We start from the raw sequence: 26,844 nt of genomic DNA on the forward strand, positions 1-26,844 counted from the left end.
TTGAATCACGCTGTGCAAAAGATATATAAATGAAATATTAAGGTGTTTGTGTTTTGTTTTGTAATAATACATGACTCCTTTTGTGAACATTATTTAGATTTGGTTATTTTATTTTCAAGATATGCAAATATTAATTGTATTATCGACATCAAAGACATTTTTTAAGTATTGGAATTAACAGCAAAGACATCTCTCTCCTTTTAACAATGCACCACACAACAAAAACTGTTGTGTGGTGCATTGTGAAAAGGAGAGAAATACTTGTTTTGGTTGTTTATAAGTTTAAGGATTGAAGTCAGAAGAGCTTACTTTACAAAATAAGATTATATATTGATAGGTTATGAAACTTCTTTTTGAGATATTTTGATATTTTTCAAAAATACTTTATATTTAGCATTGGCATTTTTTAGTTAACAAATCGTAAGAAAAAAAGAGAATCTGCTTAAATTTTGGTACTTACCCCTTTATGGGCTGTTGAAAATAAACGTGGGTCATTATATTTTCCACTGTATCTTAGAAAAAAACATAAAAATCTGAAAAGCTAATTAATGGTCGTGTTTTGAAGCGGAAGTTTAACGATTTTCGCCCGTTTGTAAACAATTAACAAAGAAGCATGGGTATTCCGGTAAACACGTGCACGTGTATAATAAACAGATATATCATGTTAAGAAGGGATATTTGGGAAAAATACCAGTCTAGAGAATATTAAATTTCACGAGCCGTAAGCATTCTCAGGAACATGCTATATCTGTTTAATTTCATCGAATGTTAACTTTCAAAACGCATTGATGACCGTGACGTTACAAGCGTCAAGTCGGATAGAGTATTTTTTGAAATTGGTGAAAAATACACTGGCTATCAACCAATCAATTTTGGTTCAACCAAAAACCAGGATTCCTACATAAGGTGTAATTACAGGTACAATACGATATAGTATATCTTGATGACGGAGCGATTTTTACGTTTGGTTTTCCGTTCGCACTTGCGTATTGCGATCACCGTATTTTTACGAGAAAGGTCACGCTGCATACAGAAAACATGTCGGCGAATTGTTTGCTGCAAGCAAGCAATTAAAAAAGTAAATTTCTTCTAAATTGGACAAACTTTAGAATTTTGTTCAGAAAAAGTATATGTACATAAGTCTTATAATAAAAACTAGCCATTTAGTTATAAAAAAAAACATATGCATTTTTTCATTGAAGTTTCATATAACTTTAAATGTATGTTACTAATGGCAGCAATGAGCTGATGATCCCTGAATATGTTTCGAATCATCAGTATTGTCATCCCTAACGAGTATGTTTCTCAAAGGCAGCAATAAGCTCAATATCCCTGAATATGCTGACTATTTTTAGTTATTTTACTTTTCGCTATTTAAACAAGAATGTCACGCCCTCTGAATGTGTTTTATGCGTTTATTTGTTTTGTTTGTTATTTTTAAACTGGTATGATTTATTGTTCATATGAAAGTAGCTGCTAAAAATGAAGGAGGGAGAAATTGATTCACATTCATCCTTGTTACAATTCCATTAAATATGGTATGTTAAAATGTGATCTATATCAATATTGATGAAAAATATGCCTCAGAGGAATAGAAAATGTACTTTAATTGAGAGTCATTATATATAAGCCTAGACAGGAAGAAAAGTGGTTTTTAAATGGTGATACCATTGATATTTGTAATGAGTTTATGTATTTAGGCTTACTTTTTTATTACACTGGTAATTTTGTTAATATACAAAAGAGATTGTCAAATAAGGGAAAAAAGCAGTATATAGTATGTTTAATAAAATACAGAATTACTATTATAACCATGAAACATTATTGACTTTATTTGAAACTTATTTTGCAAGTATTTTGAACTATGGCTGTGAAAATTAGGGGTTTCATAAGGCACCAGATATTGAAAGGGTTCATCTGTATTTTTTGAAACGTATACTGAAAGTAAAAAAAGGTTACTGTTAATAACATGTTTTATTGTGAACTGGGTAGAATACCTATGTGTATAGAGAGAGAATACAGAATGGTAAAATATTGGATAAAATTATTATGTACTGATAATTGCATATTGAAAAACTGTTATGATAAAATGTTTAGTAGCTATAATACAAAACCAAATGATAAACAGAACTGGTGCTGTAAAATTAAAGATATTTTAGGTAAATATGGCTTTAACTTTATTTGGTTAAGTCAAAAGGTAGACAATATAGATTTTTTTCTGAGACAATTAAAAGAGAGAATGATACATTTATATGCGAAGCAAATGCTTTCGTTGAAGTCTCAAACAAATGTCAATTATATGAATATATTTTTTTAACACATAATTTATAATTTTACATAGACAAACAAGTGAATTACATATATAAACCTTATATTTGTAAATACCGTATTTGTGCACATAATTTGAATATAGAGACAGGAAGATATTATAATATTGACAGGAAAGTTATATTATGTATTTATTGTAATACAAGTTCCATTGAAGACGAATTTTATTTTTTATTGAAATGTAATAAATATGCTGACATTAGACAAAAATATATCAAACAATATTATTGGAGACACCCCTCTACTTATAATTTGATACAATTGTTATCTGTACAAGAATAATAAAGAACTGAACAATCTTGGTAAATACTTAAAATTAGCTGAGAAACTACCTGCTAACTTTTATTAATTTTATGAATTTTATACTCTGCGTTATACTTGAAATTGTATTGTATACAAGTAATTTAATGTATCTCAATGTAGTTAACATTTTATTATTATATGTCTTAAATATTTAATATGGTGCATGTATAATTAATTTGTCAAAAAATGAATGTATATCCTATAAGCTGTACTTGCTTTTGGAATAAAGTATTATTATATATAAATATGATATATGTTATATTTATAAAGTTAATAACATACGGTGATGTCACTTATATATTATTGTATACCTTGGTTTCATGGGAAAATTAGACTCGTATATCCGTCTGAAAGAAGAACTTTTGTGGCGTGTATATTTTCTGTGTGACATTTCTGTTGTTTCTAGTTTAACGAGATAGATATGATACGGTTAACACTCATTGACAGTTATATAGGGACAAACCTAAATGTATCATGTCTTAGGCTTCAACAAAGAAAAGGAAAAATCCTCTATCAAATTTTATTCCTTAGCTGTTAAACATTTTAACCTTTCTCAAGTAGTGTGTAAATGTCTGGAAAGAAAAGTAAAACGAATACCAAAGGTTAGATTCTAAACTCATAAATCCGAGGTAAAATAAACAGAAATACAAAACCTGTAATGAAAATTCTAAATCAAAAATCATTTTTCAAATAGCAAAATTAAAAGCTCATACACAACAAACGGATGGAAAACAACTGTCTTATCCAAGACTGCATTTTTTTGTAGATAATTGTGGATTATACCTGGTTTAAGGATGTACTTATGTGAGGTAAGGTAAAAAGTAAGAAATTAAGAAATTAAAATTGATACTTTTAGCTGATAAAGCATCAATTAAGGATAAAGATAAGCTAAAAATATTGATAGGTAAGGTACCTCCTTTTCGAGATAATTGAGATTTAAAATATGGCGGGAAAAAAGCTGACTCGGACTTTTACCTTATATTTACATTGGTTGGGTCTCAAAACAAAGACAGAAAATCAAGAATCTTCTTAAATTTTGGTTAATGACCTTTCATGAGCTATAAAGTCTTATATGAAAAAATAAATGGGTGTTATGGGGCAAAATATTTTACATTGTATTGTATGGAAAAACACCAAGGAGTCCGAACATTTGATACAAATTCCAAAACCTCACCTAAGTACATCCTTAATAGATAGCTAATTTAAAACCTCTCTTCCAAGAGAGACGGACAAAATCAAGGAAAAACAACTTTTTCACTGAAAAACCCACATATATTTTTTTAAATCTGTAGCACTCAAATACACAGTAACACATACAAATACATAAAATATAAAATTCAAGTAATATAGAAAAAAAACATATATGAAATGAGTATTTCAAGATGTTATGCAATGACAAAAAATTTGTGTATGAAAAGACTAGTACACAGTTCATAAAATATATTTTTACAAATTGCCTTTTTTATAACACATTGCTCTGTTGTACAAATGATGCCCTGTTAATTACATAATACAACAATGCAAAGTGGTATATGTGAGCCTTTATAAAGCAGATGAAAATATGAATTTTCGAAAAAATGGAAAGGTCAAATATTAGATATTTTTAGTTTCTTAAAATGCTAACTTTTTTCTCTTCTTTATAATAAAGCCCCAACCCCGGAATGAAATTAAAAATATAAGTTTATGTAATCCCAAGTTCTCGCTTTACATTTAATGCTCTTTCTTCCATCACTTTTCTTATTTTTAACATTTTTTTATCCTCGTATCTGGTAAAGTTCATACAGTTCTTCCAATATGCAACCGGTGGGCATGTTCTATAGTGGTGTACTACTATATGATGTTTTTTCAAATATATTCTGAAATAGAAAAACAATTTTACTCATCAAAAGGAAGTATCTTATTACTTGCCATTTGCAAGTTATAATTTCAATATGATGTGAATAACTTAACATTTCTTAAAAAGCTCCCATCTGTTAATGGGTGGTAATAATTTACTAATAAAAATACTAGAAGAAGAGTCTCTTTTATAATAATATATAAATTTTAACACATATATGGAATGTACAGTTATATTCTAATAATGTCAATGCAGTTTATTAAGATGCTTAAGACGATAAGTTTCTACATAACAAGTTGTTCTGGGCATTAACAATAAAAAGAAACATACATTGAAAGAAGAAGAATCGACTTCTATTTGAACTCAAACACAAAGCAGAGCTTGACCTTGACCTATTAAAAAAAAGTAAAATCACAAAAATACTGAACTCCGAGGAAAATTCAAAAAGAAAAGTCCCTCATCAAATGGCAAAATCAAAAGCTCAACCACATCAAACAAAAGGATTTCAACAGTCATATTTCTGACTTGGTACAGGCATTTTCTTGTGTAGACCTCGTTTTAAAGCTAGCTAATTGTCTCACTTGTATGACAGACGCATCAAATTATATTATATTGATAACGATGTGTGAATAAAACAAACAGACATGAAAATATAAAAAATGCAAAAAAAGAGGTACAGCAGTTAACATTGTGTTATATTCTTAATCAATATAAAAAAAATATGTAACAAAAAGCACAAAAAGGCATATAGACAAACTTTAACTACGAACCTCAACTTGATGGTTAGCCGTATGTATTCTACAGAGACAAATACGAGAATATAATTTCGTTCGAAACACAAATTAAGCATACAACAAAAAGAATGTACTCAAAGAATTTTAATATAAGAATGGCGGATTTCTGGATGAACTACTAGAAAAATGTAATTTTTTACCATTCTTATTATTTTTCAAATTCCTTTACCTTCTAAATCCAGATTTTGGAGTAATTTCGTGCGTGGTTGTACTTGCGGTCCTACTAGGAATGTAAACATTTTTATAATTTACATAACGAGGATCAACTCTCTGTGTATATTGAGTCATTTGTAGAAATCCATCCCCAGAAATTCCCCAGTTAGCCAAAAAGTATGAATGATTTAATGTAAATCCGGCAGCATTTTGATACTTTGGCAGTATTGTATCCTGAAATAAGTTAAAATTTTATTAACTAACATGAAATATACACATGTTACACATGCATGAGTTTTTGACTATGGAATATAACATTCAGTGACAATACTGATTAAAAACTTGTAAATTACTTATGAATATACAAATGCCGGACTGAATTAAGACTGCATGAAATTTCATTGGCTAATGTGACAATTACAGATTGTAAAATGAAGTGTTGTCAGATGAGATCATAAACCGTATATTTGAATTGGAGTAAGCTCTGACCTTGCACCTTATAAACTGTATCTTAATATAAACAAAACTAAATCCATAAATCAGCAATTGAAATATAGAAAAGTTAAGACAATACGTTTTCTTAATTTTCCCCTGAATACTTTTATTATAAACAAACGTCGGTCAAAGTTTCATAAAATTTCATGAAATAGATATCAAAAGTACCAGGATTATAATTTTATACGCCAGACGCGCGTTTCGTCTACATAAGACTCACCAGTGACGCTCGGATCAAAATAGTTAAAAAGCCAAACAAATACAAAGTTGAAGAGCATTGAGGACCATTTGGCAAAATTGTTGTTGTGATAAACAACTTGAAACACTACGCTGACGACGATGGGTTGGCGGATTGCAATGCCTCATTTCCGCGACAAAGTAGTACAGGCTCGACAAAAGAAGGATAATATATAATAACAGAAAACATACATTGAAATATTCCTTTATATTTCGTAAGTTGGACTGCACTATGAATTCGTCAAAATCTACATTCGCAACAAAGGCATAACCTTGTAATTTTTCCTGGCAATGATCTAAGGCTACCATTTGGTCATGTTCACCTTGGGGCGAAGATCGGCGAAAATGTCTCCATGGTAAATCTAATCAAAATAGTAATAAATATTGCATTATAATCAAACAGCAGCAGAAGGGCATAAAGAAATAATATTTTCACTACAGAAACGTAATACATGTTTTATAACTTTATCATTTGGTCTAAACAATTTAATTAAGGTGGTACCTAACACTACAGGGAGATAACTCTGTAAAATCAGCTAAACGTTTAATTACGTTGTGTTGTTAAGGGAATATCAAGCTTCTCAATGATCAAAATAAGTGTTTGTCAAACTGCTATATAACCAGTGTAATTTTTCTGATAAAACGGTTGGTTAAAATTTTTTGACATTTTTATAGTTTTGTAAAAGGGTTAAAGTAAATACTTTGTCAAAATTTTAAGAAAATCAAACGAGCCAAATTAATTTTAGTTAAAGTTTTGGGTACCACCTTAAAAACAATAACCATGCTAAATAAGCATGAACAGTAAAACAATTAGTATGACGTGGCGCAGGTTATTGGTACATTATTCATTTGGAAATAGATCATTATTACAAACAATACTTTCAAATGTCAGATGAATACAGAAGTGGGCATTTTGTGTTGATCTAATTGGTGAGTGGTGGTGTTATACACAACTTTCAGCACTATTTATTGACGTCAGTTTCAATTGGTGGACTGAGGAAGTAGGGGTGTCTTGAGAGATTCAACGACTTTTGGTAGGACTAACAAAAGTCAATTAAGTATGACTGGACAATTTGGTCAGTGCAATGAAATTTAGTTTTTAAACAACATTTTAGTATTTCAATTGTTTTAATGTATATTTAGGTTTTGCATTTATTTATTATTCTAGACTTTGTCGTAAATTTAGGCATAAGTGTTTTACATGGATTATGTGTCATAATCTTGGACATAGGTCTTAAATGCATTTACTCTAATTATCTCATTATTTATTCTCTGTGACAGTTTAGACTATAATTCACAAATACGTGTCGGACACTAAATTACTCTTTTAATCTATTGTTATTTCTAATTTGTCATCTGTAACACAGTTAATCTGCTTAATCCGTTTGTGTTTATATATAGTGTTATTGTTTGTATGTTACATTGCATTTAGTTTGGAGTTTGGAGTTTGTTGTTCGGTCTTGCCGGACTGCTAAACTAAAAAGTTTAAGGAGCGAATTATTCCTTCTTTCCTTTTAGCCGGAACGCCATTTCACCCGGCTATATCAGATTGAAGTATCAAATTACAACCACAGTATAGTTGATGATCAGCTTAAAGAAATGATTTTACGATCACATTAAAAAGTAAAGGTTGCACTTTGTAAATACAGATGTTTCACAAGCCAAGCTTCTTTTGGGAATATATATACTATTCATAGATATGCTAATTTATTAGCGTACTGGTTCCCATATATGATCTCTGTGTTTCGTCTGATAGAGACATAACGTGTTACCAGTATAGAAAAACCTGGTAGTGCATAAAATTTAATTATTGGGAGGTCCAAAAGGGATATAAAATTTTAGTATAAGTTTAAACTCTTAAAAGTTCATGTCATATTTATATAAATGTTGAAATATCCCGCAAATCAACTTCCCGTTCTGAGATATAATTTATCCCGAAACTTCATAGTAAAAGTGACAGAGATTTAGACACAAAGGGAGTTCCTATGGAAATTGCCGTGTCTATATTTACAAAATCGCAAACATTAACCACTTTTTCACAACGTCTGCATTATCATTACCGGAACCATTCAATTAGGCAATCAATCCTTTTAAGTACATTTTGTTTGCTTTATCTAGTTTAGGGACGTCGTCTGTTCACGGAGCCGAATAAGAATACAATTTTCAATTCAATTTTATGCAAGTCGAGCAGAAATGCATATGATTATTTTGGACCACTTGCTAGATATAAACCTATGGTTTCAGGAAAAAGTATCACTAATTGATTGAAATTTTCCTTTGGACTAAATTTAGGAGACTTTTGTGACATGTTCACCCCCCTTTTTTGCTATATTTTGTATCAAAGAAATGCAGATTGTTGCAATGGTTACACCCAAATGGGATTATCTTTCACCATTACGACCATTGAAATTAGACAAAAATTTGCAAATACTAGCCAGCTAGGTGTTTTGCAGCAAATAATTTAAATATAAATTGCGAGAGAAAAGGCATATATACGATAAAGGCATATGGACTACTGAGACACTACTAGTATTCAAACTTTGGGGAACCTTTTACTTTTCAATTTGTAATTATGTATCAATACGAAATCTCTATTTTCCTCAACAATATTCTATGTGGAAAATCTGCAATAAAAAATCTCTTGTACTTATGTGTCTGTTTGTTTTGTTCATGCATCGGTGACAATATAATGGAATTTTATGCGACTGTCATACAAGTGAGAGGTTTAGCTAGCTATAAAACCAGGTTCAATCCACCATTTTCTACATTTGAAAATGCCTGTACCAAGTCAGGAATATGACAGTTCTTGTCCATTCGTTTTTGATGCGTTTTGTTATTTGATTTTGCCATGTGATTATGGACTTTCCGAATTGATTTTCCTCTGAGTTCAGTATTTTTGTGATTTTACTTTATGCTACTAAACACAGGTCGCTTCTTAAAGCAGGCCGTGTCAACAAAACATTTGAGCTTGTTTTCTAAGCTTGACAAATATTACAAGAAAGTCTACCATACAATGTAAAAATAATAGTTATCGAGTTTATTCTCAAGCTTCATTTACACAACCAAAACTTTCAACTGATTAATTTTGAAATTTTACCTTTTCACTCTAATCTATTAAAAGTAACATATTATAAATTTTGATTTACAAAAAAAATATACGCAAGTGTAAAAACTATACTAGTATCTAAAATATAGAAGCTGTTATAAGCTATATAAGCATGCACACAAGCTGTTATAATAAAAACTAATTAATGTGTTACAAATTTATGACTATTTTGAACTTTTCTTATATGTTTGTTATGTTATATATTTATGTTAAAAACAATCGCATTAAGAATGTTGTACTTCTACTTTACAATTTGCAAAAGTATCATCTCCTCTAAAATATCTAGATATATACTATACTTATATAATATAAATGTTGCTTGAATTTAAATATTGTTTGTTTGAAAATATTGTCATGTTTGTCTTGGTAACAATCTAATATTCGGATATATAAGGTGCAGTCTGAAGAGGATAACTTTCAAGATATATGATTGTACATCTCTGAAAAAAAGACGCTTAATTTAAGTAAGTTTGCAATAAAATCATTAAGCACAAGTTTTGTAAAAAAAAAAAAAAATTATCAAAACATTTTAATAATACCTTTTAGCTCCTCTTGGCTGTAGTCTTTAAAACAAGAAGTTCTATCTTTTATCTTGCAGTTGGCATTTTTTTCTGCAAAAATACATTTAAAAAAATTGAAAATATGGTCTAATATACTGAACGACTTTAGAAACGCAACACTCATTTTGTTGATTTTTTTTACAAAATCTTGTTTGATTCTATTATACCTTCTTTTCATGCTTATAATACTTCTTTCTCCTAATAAAAAATCAAAATCTGACTTACCTGTGGTTATTGAATATACCGAATTTTTGAAGTCGCACGAATTTCTTAGAGCGAAATTTTGGACCAATGAAAGATTGTTTCAGGTTTTTTGCTTTGTGAAACAGTTCTTTAAATCCTTTGCCTCACTTAATTCAGTTTTAATATGTTGCATCTCCATTTTGTCAAGACTGAGAAATAAAAAACTGAATTAGCCCTTAAGAATACTACAAACATGAAAACATAAACGTGCTGCAACCATACTTTATGACTTCAGAAACTCGTCTTACTGTCCTTCCGACAACGATACAAGAAGACAAGATTTGTTGCTGGCCATCAATGAACAGATCAACGTTTAGTGACAATGAAACGTCAACAGAATTTGAATACGCAACGTCATCTGCAAGACATGTTTACGGCAGCAACGTCAACTGCTAATCAAATTGCCGAGTGCCATTGAGTACAGATTCATGCCATTTATGTTTCCCATCAACTGAATTGACAAAGAATCGACTGCAGGAAAACCTTTAAAGCCCTCAAGTTCCAACCGCATAATTACCAAAACCAATTAATGGGTTGACCAAATGCAAAATCAGAAGGTGCAAAACAGATCCTAAAACATGTCAGACAGAATTTGTTGATCTTCCTGACAATCATTTTGGCGTTTGTAACAGGCAGTCGTCGCTTTTGACGGTGACACATTCATTCAAAAATAACACATAAATAATCTAGTGTTGCGTTTCTAAAGCCGGTCAGTATACTAGTACATTTGAAAGCTAGACATATAGTTTTAAAACAGTTGTTTTAGTATTTCTATCTATATAAATTCACACTGTATTTCACTAAAATGCTGGTTATTCCATGTATAGGAATTAAAAGATAACAATTTAACAGCTTATTTGAATACAGACAAGGGGATGCATTTCGATGTTATTATAAATAAATCATCTTTTTAGCTGTCATTTTTAAACAATATTTGCTACATTCTTATTAGCTACACAAACACAATTCCCACAGGCACTTGTCTCAGAATTTGTTTCCCTGTATACCTTAATATAACACGGGTGTATTGGGAAAGAAAATCTGAAACAAGTTCCTGTGACAATTCCCTATAATATTCAACATACACTACATAAAATGGAGTTCATGTTGACAATCCCAAAGAGAAACAGCATGAAATAATATTAAACAACTTTTTACGATGATGATTCTTTGAAGTTCGAATTGGTTGAGTAATTTTATCGAAAAACATTTGAATGCAAATTTAAAAATATGCTATAGACATGCAACCAATAGTATATCGGTCGCGTAGTCTTTGAAATCAGTGAATATCATGCAGTTGATGTTTACTTATATACCATATCTGGATAACTTACTCTTCCATACTGCATTTATTTAATAATATTTTTGTTCCTTGTTTTTTATGATGATTTCTACCTTTAGTAACATCGACCATCTTTGAATGCGTTGAATTTGCAGTGGCTTTCCTTAATAGGGAAAAATTGTGTGGAACAATGAAAATACTAGTATGCCTTTTTCAGTTTTAATTGTAATGCTTTGTTTTTGTGAGTGTAATAAGCAAACAGTCTACAAGAATAAAGGCACAATTGTCAAATATAAATACTTAATGAATGCATACTTATGTCTATTCCTGGCAGTGGAGAAGGAAAAATGTCCATGTCTAACAATCCTGTTTTGTTGTAGTATTTAAGCACTTTATAAGCGTCTCTATTTATCAGCTGAACCATGGTAATGATGCGATCAACGCCCATTAAACGATTGTACTCAAACCATTCAATCAGTTTTATTGGTTCCTGAGAACCATACGCCATTTTAGAACAAATAGCCATTTTACCAGATTGTCTCGTTGGATATATTACTTTGTTTATTTGAGGACAAGAGTCTTCTTTGATATCCTTTAGCGGACTAAGACCAACTTGAGTCAGGTAGCCTTTAATTTTGTGGTATTCGTTATCCAAATTGCATGTATATTGACAAGCACAATGTTTTGGTCGTCCATGATTTGAACGTTTCCTGCTTAAAGTAGCTTTAACCATTTCAATATTTTTATTTGTAGAATATAAGAAGCAGTTGAACTGTGTGCTTCCTGTACACCATGACGTTATGACGATCGAGGTGTATTTTGTCCAATCAGCACTGGGCTTGGCTACTGCTGAAAATGTATAGAGGTCATCTCGACGACAAATCTTCACACCAGGCGTCACCTATCAAATATATATTGTAAAGACATGCATAAAGCAAAAATTATACTTAATAAAATAGAAAGGAAGACAGGATATGGAGTATGCATGATACAAAATCATCATATGCACAGCAAAAAATACAAAAAGGTCGAGGATTTTATTGCCGTTCTCAATCTCAAACTCACAGTGAGGGCTTTAAAACGGAGCAAACAAACATTCTTCTCACTGCAAGTTTTAGACGACCCATTACACCGGTTTGGACGGAATCTCTGTCACACTGACGACCACAAGTAATGAAGTATAAATATCAATACAATAAATCTAACAAAGATATCAAACATGTCCAGCCATACTGGCAGTCTTGTAGACTCGTCCTGAATAGGCATGAAATATTTGCTATACTTGACACTGAGCAAGTAACAGTCAATCTATCAATAGTATTTGCTGAAAGCAACAAAATTTGGGCAGATAAAAGTTAATCGTACTTGCGACATCATGTTCTAATTATACTGTTTTAATTCATATTTTTTAGCATTTGTATACCATATATAGATACAAATGTATAAGAAGATGTGCTATAAATGCATTTGAGGCAACTCTCCACACAAGTAACAATATGTGAAAGTATTCATATAGTATCATACTACACATATGTATATAAATTGATGGATAGTTGGAGACATATTTAACGTCTACTGTCAAATTAAATGCATATCCAGATTATGACATTGCGAGACAAATGCAAATATATATATATGTATGATTGCCAATGAGACTACGAGTACTATCCACCAAAGATCGAATGACGTAGATACTAGCAACTATGTGAATCCTGCTTTGTACTAGACCTAAAAAGAGAACCGGACTTTAACGTACTGTTTCACAAGGTAATCCACAGGAAGATATGTTGACTACGCCCAGACCAGTCTTTGATCTTACTCTTCATTACCACGTGCTAGAGTCTACTCTTCATTGCCACGTGATAGGCTCTAGCGGAAAGGCAGAATATACCAAGTCTTTGGTTTAACATAGCTTGATATTTTAGATATACAATGTCAATTGATAAATCTGGTAGTTATTTTATAAAAACATATATACGCTTACTTATGAAGGTTGCATTTCTGTAAATATTGACAATGCATTTTCCCATAGGAACTCCCTTTACGGCTTAAACTGGACCACTTTGACTATGAAGTTTTGAAAAAAATTATATCCTAGAATGGAAAGTTCATATGCACGACTATTTTTTCAAAGGTCAAAATATAGAGCTGTGCGGCATATTTTCAACATTTATATGCCCCGAACTTCTAAGAGTTTTAAACTAACACTAAGTTTCTTAACTATCCCTACCTCGACTGTAGGGTTACCATAGATTTCAATAAAAACAATATTCACGTGTATATTTTTTGGTAACTTTTCCAAAAGAGGGACGAAAGATACCAAAGGGACAGTCAAACTCATAAATCTAAAACAAACTGACAACGCCATGGCTAAAAATGAAAAAGACAAACAAACAACAGTACATATGACACAACATAGAAAACTAAAGAATAAACAACACGAACCCCACCGAAAAACTAAGGGTGATCTCAGGTGCTCCGGAAGGGTAAGCAGATCCTGCTCCACATGTGGCACCCGTCGTGTTGCTTATGTGATAACAAATCCGGTAAATAGTCTAATTCGGTAGGTCACATTCATGAAAGGGAAGGGGATTGTAGTTACGACGTAAGGAACATATCCGATGTCATTTGTGAAACGGTTATTCCGTAACGGTCAACCAACTCGTGATGGCGTCCGTAAAATTTGAGAAGGGATGATTTCAACTTCGCCATTTGGAACTCTTAGTTTAATAGCTTCATTGTGAGCAGCAACCCTCTATCAAGAAAATCATGATAGGAAATGCAAGCACGGGAATATCGTATCAATTGGGAGATATATACCCCGTTTGCAGGTGCTGCTGGAATGTTGCTACTTAGAAATGGAAAGTTCACAATTGGAAAGCTGAAATCATCTCTTTTGTCGTAAAGTTTTGTTTTCAATCGACCCTCATTGTCAATTTCTAGATGTAAGTCAAGATATGAGGCCGTCTTAACTGTATCTGTAGTATCCTTTATTTCTAGCTCGATGGGTTGGATGCGTTCCACATAGTCACCAAATTTTGAATTATTTAGTGAAAGAACGTCATCTATATAGCGGAAAGTAGAGTTAAAGGATATTGCTCACTTCTTATCTTTCTTCCTAAGAAGTTCCTGCATGAAGTCAGTCTCATAATAATAAAGAAACAAGTCGGCAAGTAGAGGGGCACAGTTTGTTCCCATTGGAATTCCAGCTATGTCTATATGAGATGCAACCTACAGATCAGAACTGGGAACCAGTATGTAAACAAAATCAATTTTCTATGAATATAAATCTCCCCAAAAGAGGCTTGGTTTGAGAAACAGCTGTATTTACAAAGTGCAACCTGAAATGTTACTCACGCGTTCAGTAAAATTTATGCTTTCCATCTCATCTCTGCTGAACACACTCTGTACATGATGCTGCTAAAACGAGGAAATAACTATCGCATTATAAATACACAGCTCAAAACGTATGTTTTAGAATATATACATATATGTGATAAGTACGAAGAGTATTAAAACCTGTATGTTCGAAATACCAGAAATTCGGGATCGGAAAATAGAGCATTGCTCTTGCAGCTAACAGTTGATGAAAAATACTGACTTTTTGTTTGAGTGTCGCTCATGAACCGATCTATTTGGTAAAATTAACTAATGGTTCTTGGAGTAAATTGCTTTATAAAATTGAGTTTATAGCGTCGCTCAAGATCACGGAACAAACTGTTAGGAAAAATGGACTATTGAGCATCTATCATTGAGGAAACTGTTTCAGAAAATTATAAATTGAGTTTCGCTCATTAACCTTATAGACCAAAGAATGACTCATGAAACCAATTACTATAGAAAATGATTGTTTTGTCTGCGTTGCTCCTGTAGCCAACTGTGAAGATAAGTGATAGTTTTGTCTGCGTGGTTCAAGGAGCTAACTGTTCAGATAAATGGTGGTATTGTCGTTTCTACATCTTTTTAAATTTTTTAAAAATATTTTGTGTTGTTATTTCTTGTTTTTGGTAGCAATCCGAATGTTTGGATTATTAACCAATAAGATTCGTGTCACCATGGTAAAGTTACTGCTTTACATATATAAATAGTAAAGCTAGGCTTGAAATAAAATATATATACGTACATTTAATGAAATATCATCCACAGAAGTGAAAAATACTACAAATGCAGACAGCACAACTAGTGTTAAGCATATTTTCCAGATGTGTCTCATAGTTCACCTATTGTAAAATAAGATTAGTTAAATGTACATAGTTATATCATTACAAAACTTTTGTTTTTCATTGTCATTTCGGGGCCTTTTATAGCTGACTATGTGATATAGGCTTTGCTCATTGTTGATGGCCGTACGGTGATCTATAGTTGTTAATGTCTGTGTCATTTTGGTCTCTTTTGGAGAGTTGACTCATTGGCAATCAAACCACATCTTCTTTTTATATATATAAAAACTACATTTGTGATCCTAATAACATTACGAGTCGGGTTAATGGGTCATCCTGACCGTGCAGAGCAAATGATATATACCGATTTCATCAATACCTGACGGTATCAATTTATATGAAATTGAATGTTTTGATAATATTCGGACGAAATTTAACGGCTCATTAGAAAGTTTCTTGTTGAGTAAATAAAGGTAAATATGCATTTGAAAAGTAAAAGATTGATTACTTTTGAATTATAATCAGGCTTACTCCTAAATTGTTACAGTATTTTGAGAATTTTCTATGAATAAAAATTCTTGGTTTCAATCTTATTTTGTATATAAATTTGTGACAATCAAAGCAGATCGAATAAGTTTTCTTTCAAGTCGGCACGATGAATAACAATGCACCATAACTACGAACAAGGATTTGTATAGTAAGACTTACTATACAAATCCTTGATACGAAATTTTCAAATTGCAATAGTATGGGGACGAAGTCCCCAATAACAGTAGAAAATTCAATAAAAAAAAAAATTCGGGAAAATTTCCCGAATTTTTCATTGTACTAATGAACTCAAAATCGTTCAAATTTTTTTATGTCATGTTTTGAAATCCCGGACCTGCGCAGAAATGTACAATATACTTCCTTTTTCCGGTCTCGTTTGTATGAAACTTTGAGTAAAATATATATTTATCAGTCTAGTATAAAATAGGAAGGAACGCGCAATACTTATTTCATTTTTAATAATTCCTTGATATGAAAAAACGTTACCTAATGATAGCGTTTCATGTTTACATTGCATATGACGTCATAATTTAAATAACGTCACAACTAAAATCCCTAACAACAGAACCAAAATCGGAAACGTTACTGTATTTCCGTGTCTTTTTGTTGACAAATAATTGAGTTACAAAAAAATAATTCATACAGACTTCGTCCCCATTTACAGGTAATGCCTGCCTCATATTATCAAAACAGCAAAAATAATGAATAATAGAGATGGGCCAATTTGTACATATACCAATGGGAAACATTGTACAAAGCGTTGGGTTTTTTATTGTTTCAATACATTTAATAGGGAAAAGGGGATTTTGTGGCAAATAAAACCAAGATTTTTGTAGAAAATCCATACACTTTAAAAAAGAGATTTTGTTATAAAATTTTAAACATAGACAGTTTGAAAAATTCGTAATTTACATGGCCAGAGAAGGGGTCATAAACCTTAAGATCGCGGATTCATAATGACGCGTCGATTGATGTGAATTGTTAAGTTCCATCCTAGAACAATATTGCCGAATAAAGAAGAAAATCTGCAGTATATGAAAATGTTAACATCTGCTATATTCCGATTCTATTACGTCATACATGTATCACTTCCGCAATCAGATGAGAAGCACTGCGCAACCGCAACACGTCCGCAGTCTACTGTCAACTTTCGTTGGTGACTGACGTGTGTTAGTAACCTTGTATTGCAACCTTGAAAATTGATTTGTTATTTAATTATATGAAGTCAATTAATAAATTTATTGAAGAATTAATGTGATTAAATCTGGCTTATAAGTTTTATAGAATTTAACTTCATTCTCGTGTGGGTTTGAGATTACTATACAGTAAACAAATATGGCGGACGCCACGATACAAACTCGTGACAAAAAGTCAGAGAAAATGCCTGATAAGAAGGCGGAGAGTATAGAAGATGACTATTTAAGATTAGAGGATGAAGATTCTTTACTCTTTTATAAACCCAAGGAGTCTAAAACAAGGTCGAAAACTTCCAAGGCTTCGTCCAAGTCTGCTGCTCAGGGTAAGCCCCCTTCCTTGAGTACGCCATCCACTTCTAAAGCAAAGTCTAGTAGTGTCAGTGGTGACGCTAATAATAACAATGAAATGCTTGATATTCATAAGCAGATAAGATCTGAACAAGTAAAAACCAATTGGAGGGTTGAAACCCGGTTGGAAACACGAACAAGAGAATAGATGCTCTATATGATGAGGAATATCAGTATGATGATGAAAATCAAAATGAGTCTAACTGTTATGATGACGCTTGTGGCGAGGTCCAAGCAGATAATGAAAAAAGGGATGAACCCCCTAGTAAGAAACAAAAATCTGACTCTTGTGAAGAGACAAGATTTGCTAGCATGAGCAAAAAATTTAGGTTTGGTGAAAAGTATGCACCATCTATAATTAATGAACAGTTACTAGTAGCTAATAATATAACTGATATTTTTAGAAATGGAATTTCTTCTAAGAGATTTTCAGATCTCATGAAAGATGAGAAACTTCAGAGACCACAAAATTGTGACGGTCTCGTTACTGTTCAAACTGACCAGGTTATTTGGGACATTTTAAGTCCAGAGACCAAAACAGTGGATAACAAAATGAAAACTATTCAGTCTGTAGTTGTGAAGACAGGTACTGTCATGGCTAAAGTTATTTATAAACTAGATTTAATGTTAGAGAAAGGGGAGTGTACTGAGCAAAGTAATATGTTAGACGATTGTATGGATTCACTCGCTCTGATGGGGCATGCTAACAGATTGGTATGCTTAATGAGAAAAACTCTCATGAAATAAAAAAAAACTCCAGATGGACTCACCACAAATACAGAAATTTAAACCTGGTGTTGTGAGTATAAATTTTGTAGCAGGTAGATTGAAAAAAATTGTAAATAAATGGGAAGAAATTACTTCAGATAGTAATATTTTAGATATTGCTCATAAATGTCCCATTGGAATTGCATTTGATTAAAACAAAATTGTTACATGGCTAGTGTCGATCTGCGCCATGCTTATTAGTCAGTGCCCATTGATGAGCAATATCAAAAATATTTGAGATTTATTTGGAAAGGTTCTATTTATCAATAAACTTGCTTACAAAATGGGTTGGCAAGTGCACCACGTTTATTCACAAAACTTATGAAAGTGGTATATACTACACTCCGCAGATCAGGTCATATCAATATAGGTTATATTGATGATTGATAGGCTGATAGGAGATACAATTGTAGAGTGTAGTCTAAATATCCAAGATACTGTAAAATTAGTATCTGATTTGGGATTCATAGTACAACAGAAAAAATCTGTTCTTATACCTACAAAGAAAATTCAATTTTCAGGGTTTTTGAAAGACTCTGAAAAAATGATTGTCACTTTAACACAAGACAAAAAAGAACTGATACATGAAAAAAGTCATAAATTACTTTCAAGACAAAACTCAAAAATAAGAGAAGTTGCTAGTTATATAGGCTTGATATTCTCAAGTTTTTCTGCTGTTGATTATGGTCAACTGTATTATAGAGATATTGAAATAGAAAAAAAAATACATGCCTTAAAGATGGCAAAGGGCAATTTTGATGTCAATGTGGAAATAACTGATAAAATAAAAATAAAAAAATCTTGGGTGGTCATGTAGTACTTATATACAGTCCAGAGTTAATCCACAAATTATTTTACAAACTGATGCTTCACTCTATGGCTGGGGAGCAGTACACATTGACAACAAAACGAGGTAGATGGACCCCTGATGAACAAAAATATCATATAAATTATTTAGAATTACTTGCAATTTTGTATGGTTTGAAATCATTTGAATCTCAATTAAAATGTTTTACACATATGAACATATTAAATGACAATACTACAGCTGTAAGCTATGTCAATAAAATGGGTGGAATCAAGTCAATATGTTGTAACACTATTGTAAAATCTATTTGGTTTTGGGAAAAGAAACAAAATGTGTGACTCACTACTAGTCACATGGCTGGAACTGAAAATAATATTTCAGAAGCGGAATCTAGAAAGTTCAATGATCAAGTTGAATGGTATCTAAACAAAGACATCTTTTGTGATATATGTGAACTTGGGGTGAACCCCAAATTGATTTATTTGCATCTCGCCTCAACTCATAATTGAAAAGGTTTTGTTCATGGAAACCTGACCCAGATGCTAGTTTTATAGATGCTTTTTCTATAGACTGGAGTGATTTTAAATGCTATTTATTTCCTCCTTTCAGTTTACTAGGCAGATATGTACAGAAGATCTTGAAAGACAAGACAACAGTTATTTTAGTAGCGCCGTTATGGCCGACTCGAGCATGGTTTACTCTGGTGATGCAGATGTTAATCGATACACCCATACTGATTATGGCAAGGACAGATTTACTGACTCTTCCTTACAAAGACACTGTCCATCCATTGAACAAAACATGGAATCTAATAATATGGTCATGTATCAGGAAACAGTTTATTGACAGAGGAATTTCGACAAAAACTGCCAGCATCATGTTATGCTCTTGGAGGAAAAGCACTAAAAAACAGTACAAAGTATTTGTCAAAAAGTGGTTTTCTTACTGTCGTGAAAGGAAAATTAGTGAAGTTCAAATTTCTATAAATATAGTGCTAGATTATTTGACTATTTTATTTGAAAATGGTCTTGGCTACAGTTCCATAAATGAAGCAAGATCTGCTCTTTCTGCACTAGGTTTAGTGATAGATAATGTCCTTGTAGGAGCACATCCTTTAGTAGTCAGATTTATGAAAGGAGTTTATAATCTTAGACCAACAAAATCTAAGAACATTTGTTTATGGGATGTATCATTAGTTTTGAACTACTTGAGAAAGCTTTCACCTGTATATATGTTAACTTTACAAGAAGTAACTTTGAAGACCGTTATATTGATCTACTCGTGTACAAACACTGAAGTTTTTAAGTGTTGACTGTATGGAAAAATCGAGGGATGAATTTGTTTTTCATTTAGATGTTTTATTAAAACAGTCTAGACCAGGATATAAGAATCCAGATGTCAAACTGAGAGCTTTTCCTCCAGATAGGAGGTTGTGTGTATATACTGTTTTGAAAGAATATATTAAACGTACTGAACTTATGCGTGTTCACACTAATCAGTTGCTTATCAGTTACATTAAGCCGCACAAAGCAGTGACTTTCAGCACTATTTCCCGTTGAATTAAAGTAGTTTTGCAAAAATCGGGTATAGACACTCGACAATTTAGTGCTCATTCAGTGAGATTTGCAGCTACGTCTAAAGCTAAACTGTACAATGTTTCTTTAGCTGATTTTATGAGTAAAGCGGGTTGGACAAATGTGAATACTTTTGCAACTTTCTATAACAAGAAAATTATAAATTCTAATAGTTTTGATGTAAATGTGTTGAATAACTGCCACCACCCTCCCCATGGCCAACTATTTTCCTCAGTGTAAGCCAGTACGAGTTATCGCGCATGATTTTGATTTCTTATCCGTCTGATCAGTCTTTTCTGTGTGTGATATCTTATCAAGACAACATGCTGAGTTTGTAAAGATAATGTTGTCACTCGTAAATAATTTGACAACCCTAAGTAAACAGTATTATAAATATATGACAGTGTTGCATGCTAGGTTCCGCATGAGTTCGAGTTGTATAAACTGACTTTATTTCCGAAAGATAAAATTCGATTTTACCGAATATCAAACCAGACACACAAAATAAAAAGTCGAAAAGGGACAAATATGAGATCATGATTACCAAACATATCTATATATATAAATAGAGAATAATACATGGCAAAATCCGTATCATATGTCGTATCATCCCGAAACACCAATATCAGGGCCCGAGGGATGATATTGGTCGAGGGTGATACGGCATGTGATACGGATTTTTCCATGTTTTATACACTTTATCCTATATTTCAACAGGAGAGTATTATATTATATGAACTGTTTTCTAATCCATAGCATTGGGTTACCTTCAGTTCTACTTTTGTTTTGTTTCAAAGGCCTTAAAAGAACTGCTCAATTACCAGTGGCGGATCCGCCAATGATTACTTATCCGAAGCACTTGGGTTACCTTACAATTTTGTGCTGTTGTTTTAAAAATATTTTGTTTATAATTGTATTTTTTGTGTGTTTTGTATTTTTTATAGTTCCATTTAGTGTGCCAAAAAATATGAAAACTTGACGTTCGTGACGTCACATAACAAACAATGACGTCACTAAATAATGAGTGACCATTCTCTTGGACCTATTTTGAGGAGATTTTTTCTTAAGGATGTACTTAGGTGAGGTAAGGTAAAAAATTAAGAAATTAAAATTGACACTATAAGCTTGTAGAGCATCAATTAAGGATAGAGAAAACCAAAAAATATTGATAGGTCGTGTACCTCGTTTTCGAGATATTTGAGATTTAAAATATGGCGGGAAAAAAGGCTGACTCGAACTTTTACCTTATATTTGCATTGGTATTATTTGGGTCTCAAAACAAAAGAAAGAAAATCAAGAATCGTCTAAAATTTTGGTAAATGACCTTTCATGAGCTGTTAAGTCTTATATGAAAAAATAAATGCCGGGGTGTTATGGGGCAAAAAGTAGGGGTGTGATAAAGGGTATGCGATAAAGGGTGCGCATCAAAGTTGCGCGATATGGATTAAACAGCAGGCTATTTATCAAATATGCAAAAATACTGTATTTACTACTAAACATATGATAAATATTTATATCTTTCGACGTAAACCCGAATATGAGACAACGTAGAATTTGAATACACATGCACAAACACAAACTCATTGCAATATTTTGATTTTTTATTAAAAGAATAAATTCAGTCTCTGCTTTTACTCTTGTCAATTTTACCTCCCAGAATTGTATGTTTATTAATATTTTCACTAACTTTTCAGCCATGATTTCTGAGACATTTCAAAATTGGCCTTCAACACTAAATGCTTCTATAGTACTTTTGCCCGTGACGATGCAGTTTGTTTATAAATCACATTGAATGTAAAAGAAGAGGGACGAAAGATACCAAAGGGACAGTCAAACTCATAAATCTAAAACAAACTGACAACGCCATGGCTAAAAATGAAAAAGACAAACAGAAAAACTAAACACACTACAGTACATAAACGTATTGTCCTTAAATAGCTTTAATTTTGCTATGTGTAAAAAAAAGAGAAATGTCATATTAATAATGAATAAGTACAAATGTACAGCTAAATTTTCAAATTTCTTTAAAAATGTCTTCAGTTAAGACAAAAAGTTTAACGATGTGAAAAGCAGCGTCTTCTATGTAAAATAAATTTGCAGATTTTGGCACTTCTATCACATTCACTCGCAACCTACTGTATAGAACAATAGATATTTTCACAAATTAGATTGGTTTTTTTTTAAGTTTGGATGTTCCGAAGTGACAAAGTTTTTCTAAAAAAGATCAATTTGCAGGTCATCTTATAATGGACACTCTATCAATACATGTTTCTCAGTTTCAACAATATTTATACACGCTTCACTTGTTCGTTGGTAGATAAATAGGTCTCTCACTATAACAATAATCATATAGTCTTAGATTACTTGTTGTTTTTTTTATAGATATAAGCCAATCGAAGCACATACTAATGGATTTATGTACAAATATTCTCAAACTAATCAGCAAATGTTCCCAAAATTTCATTGCATGCCGCCTAAAACCGCAAAGAAAGTCCCACAAAAAAAGTGTTTACAATAATATTCCGAGTAAAATATAAAAAAAGGGGGTACCCTGCCCGGAAAATAATATTGCTTATATGTAAAGGAAAGTTTTAACCACAGATTTGACTGAACTTGAGAGTGTTATCTTAAATTCACAACAGGTGATCAAATACATGAAATTTGTGAACTTCACGCGGATATCTTTAAAAAACATGCTAATCGAAACAACAGGGGTCGCAGGCATCTGTTTTCATGTATAATTCTCAATTTTAACGATTCCAATTGTCTTATTCATTCGGTCAATATAATACTTCCATGATTCGATAAATAAAAAAATAAAAAATTCTGCAAATACATGTACAATATAAATGCAAAAAGATTTGGTATGAGTGCCAATGAGACAGCTCTCCGTAAACTTTACATTAACAGAACAATAATTAAAAGAAGTTTCCTTTTTATTACATGTATGTTCAAGTGTAAGAATTAAATATATTTCACGATAGAAACTTCTGAAAGGACGGTGACAAATTAAAAATAATATTTATTTTGTTCTATGCGATTTATTTTTCTAAAAGTTTAGTGGATAAAATAGTTTGATAAATTGACCATAAACCCACTTATTCATGGTATGGTATCAATATTTCTGACCTGACACTACGTACTTTTTATTGCTTAATTCTTAAGAATTTAATATGCAATGTTTCGTGTTCTTTCGGGAGTATTCCCAGGTAACAGCGATAGCGATGTTATATCATAGGAAACAAGTAAATCACTCTGTTTCGTGTGCGTATTTTCTATGTATCTGATAAAATCGCTAGTATCTGATAGATATGTATCTTGTGTCTTCACCAGTGGAAGAAGAAAATAATCTAGGTATTTTCCAATATTTAGTAATGGTCCCGAGCGTTGGCTAATAATCGCGGGTCGACCTGGTACATGTACTTTTTCTTTATTCATACATTTATTTTGGTACATTTCTAATGGTTCCATACTAAGTTTGTGAATCTTAGGAAGGAAGTAGGCTTTTAGAGTTTTACATGTTGTACATTCTTCTCGTAAGGATTTGAAAGACATTTCGTCTATTTCATCATTTTCTTTCATACGGTATACCAATTTATTGACTTTCTGGTGTTTTCTATGTCAATATTTATTATTTTAGTATAGTGAATACCGTCATTCAATTGGGATTCGCCTTCAGTAAGATAGTCACGTTTATTCTGTACAGTCGTGTTATTTTTATCGGCTTTATGAATACATATAGTATTGTCGATTTTTAATTTCTTTATGCATTCACGTTCCGATTTAGACATATTGTATTTAATGGTCGGCATATAATTTGATAATTCGTGTTTTGTGTAGAAAATGTATTTTTCTATTGAATTATCGACAATGATTGGTACTTGAAAATCAGACTAATTTTGAAAGAGTGTTTTTTAGTTGCTATATATATATATATGCGTATATTAATACCGAAATAATATTTCAGTCGCAACGACCTCTCAAATGATTGAAAATCTTTTATCAATTGTCTGTGGTTACCTTTGTTTGTAGGAACAAATTTTAAACCTTTTGCTATAACTTTAAATTCAGTTTCAGTTATATCTCTTTTAGATAGGTTTAGGACGAACTCTTTATGAAAGTTTAGGTCCTCACTGCGGTTTCTTATTTGCAATAGAAGATTGTGTTTGAATCTTATATGCTTATTCTTTGTTTTATTTCTTTTCTTGTTTTTATAATATCTCTCTTCTAGTATGACCCATGATTATCGCAAAGTTGCGCTTAGTTGAAGTGAAGGTCATTATTAGAGCCTTATGTAAATTGAATGATACATGATAATTATTACGGCAACCAATTGAATTCTTCGATTTAGGAATAAAGGCGTAACCAGTGGTAGATAGACATCCGCTTTTTATTTCTGTATTGGTGTTACTATTTATATTTCCTTAGGAATATTAGCTAGTGACTTCTGTTAATTTTCACTGCCATGCATTTCATTTGTATGTATTAAAACACTATTTGTAGGCTTTCTCAATGAGATACACTGATGAATGATTTATTGTTTGTTTTTCATGTCCAGTGGCACATATTTCATGTATCTTTCGGACAGTGTTAATGGGGTGAAATAATTTCGTCTGCTAGTATAATAGCTAACTACCTTTGATATCATGATGAATGATTGATTTTTGTTTGTTTTACGTCCAGTGGCACAATTTCATGTATTTTTAGGACGATATAGTGTGATGACCTACATTGTGTAGGTTCGTCTACTAGTATAATAGCATAATATCCGTTGATATAACGATGTATGCTTGATTGTTGTTAGTTTAATGTCCAGTGGCACATAGTAAAAACTTACCATGGGTTTTTTTGTAGGTCGTGTTAACCTGTTATCCATTTCGATGTTACCTTCTAAGGTTTTAGATGATAAATCGATGAAGAATAGTTGTTTGCTTATATAATAGTATAACTATATATATATATATATGCTATTAGTAGAGTACCACTTGGCTTTTATCATTAAAAAAAAGTATCTTTAAAGACTGAGGTTGCGGTTGCGCAGTGCTTCTAATCTGATCACTTTAGTGATTCTATGACTTCATAGAATTCAAATTAAACTTCAACTTTAACCAAGGTAAGTATCGTTTAATTTAGTAATTTTCCTTCACGCCTGAACCCATTGAATAGGTTTGATGACCATATCTCCGGGCAATGATGAACTGTCATCATATTGTTAATAAAATTTCATTTAACATAAAAGAAAATGTATTAAGGCCAATTGTCTATTTATTGTTTAGCATAAAATAATTGTCAGAAATCAACTGTGTTAAAAAACGGTTCTCGAATTATCAAAATTTTCAACTGGTTATCTTTCTTTGTGGTTCGTTCTTAGGAATGTAAGCAAATCTAGCCACATACTTCTGGTTACCTTCGATATTCCGGCATGTCATATGGGATCATATGGTGTTTGAAATATAAGCATATGAAACGACTATAAAAGTCAGTATTACATTCTTATATAAAATTAGTATGGCGAACGGATTCCAAATCACACACTATTGCAGCGACTTGTGAGAGCTTGCTGACCCTGCCTGGCCAGAGTTTCTATACATTTTCGGTTAAGCTGGGAATAGGCCGTCGGTCCCATAATGTTGTTAAGAAATAATGTTGTTAAGAAAAGGTTTTTATTCTGATTTGAAAATGCAATATCCAGACAACATTAAAATAAATCTTCTTCTCTAGTACGAGAAAGACTCCGGTGCCGGAGTGTGTAATACCCCGGAAATGTGGCGCTATGTACATGTTCATGGAGGTCGAAAATTGTGATATAAATAAAATAAAATATTTGCCACAGTTCAATTGCAATTAAAATAACATTAGATGAAGCTTAATGTTAAACAGACATATGTAATAATGATATAATTATTAATACACACAAATTACCTGAGGTTTTAGTTTCCTTCTCCAACACAAATACCAATATAATGCTACGAAAAAATTGTATCCAATGTAATCTATACCATGGTCTTAGTTTTCTTCCATAATCAAATGTCAAAAAAATAAAACATTTTTTGGTATTTGATGGGCGCCGCCATGTTTACCTGAATGCTTCGGATATAAATAG

The 26,844-nt window shown here is 31.8% G+C and overlaps 1 protein-coding gene across 1 annotated transcript; it reads right to left on the reverse strand.

Moving 5' to 3' along the window:
* Positions 1–3,142: 3,142 nt before the first annotated feature.
* On the reverse strand, positions 3,143–26,844 carry LOC139511310 (uncharacterized; the record flags this gene model as incomplete). Its single annotated transcript, XM_071297946.1, is given in 8 exon segments — positions 3,143–4,487; positions 5,432–5,649; positions 6,340–6,509; positions 9,793–9,864; positions 11,654–12,239; positions 14,696–14,758; positions 15,462–15,558; positions 26,664–26,844. Coding segments are annotated over 7 exon segments (1,374 nt in total). The 3' UTR covers positions 3,143–4,312.

This window comes from Mytilus edulis, chromosome 2, assembly GCF_963676685.1.
Source record: "Mytilus edulis chromosome 2, xbMytEdul2.2, whole genome shotgun sequence".
Lineage (NCBI taxonomy): Eukaryota > Metazoa > Mollusca > Bivalvia > Mytilida > Mytilidae > Mytilus > Mytilus edulis.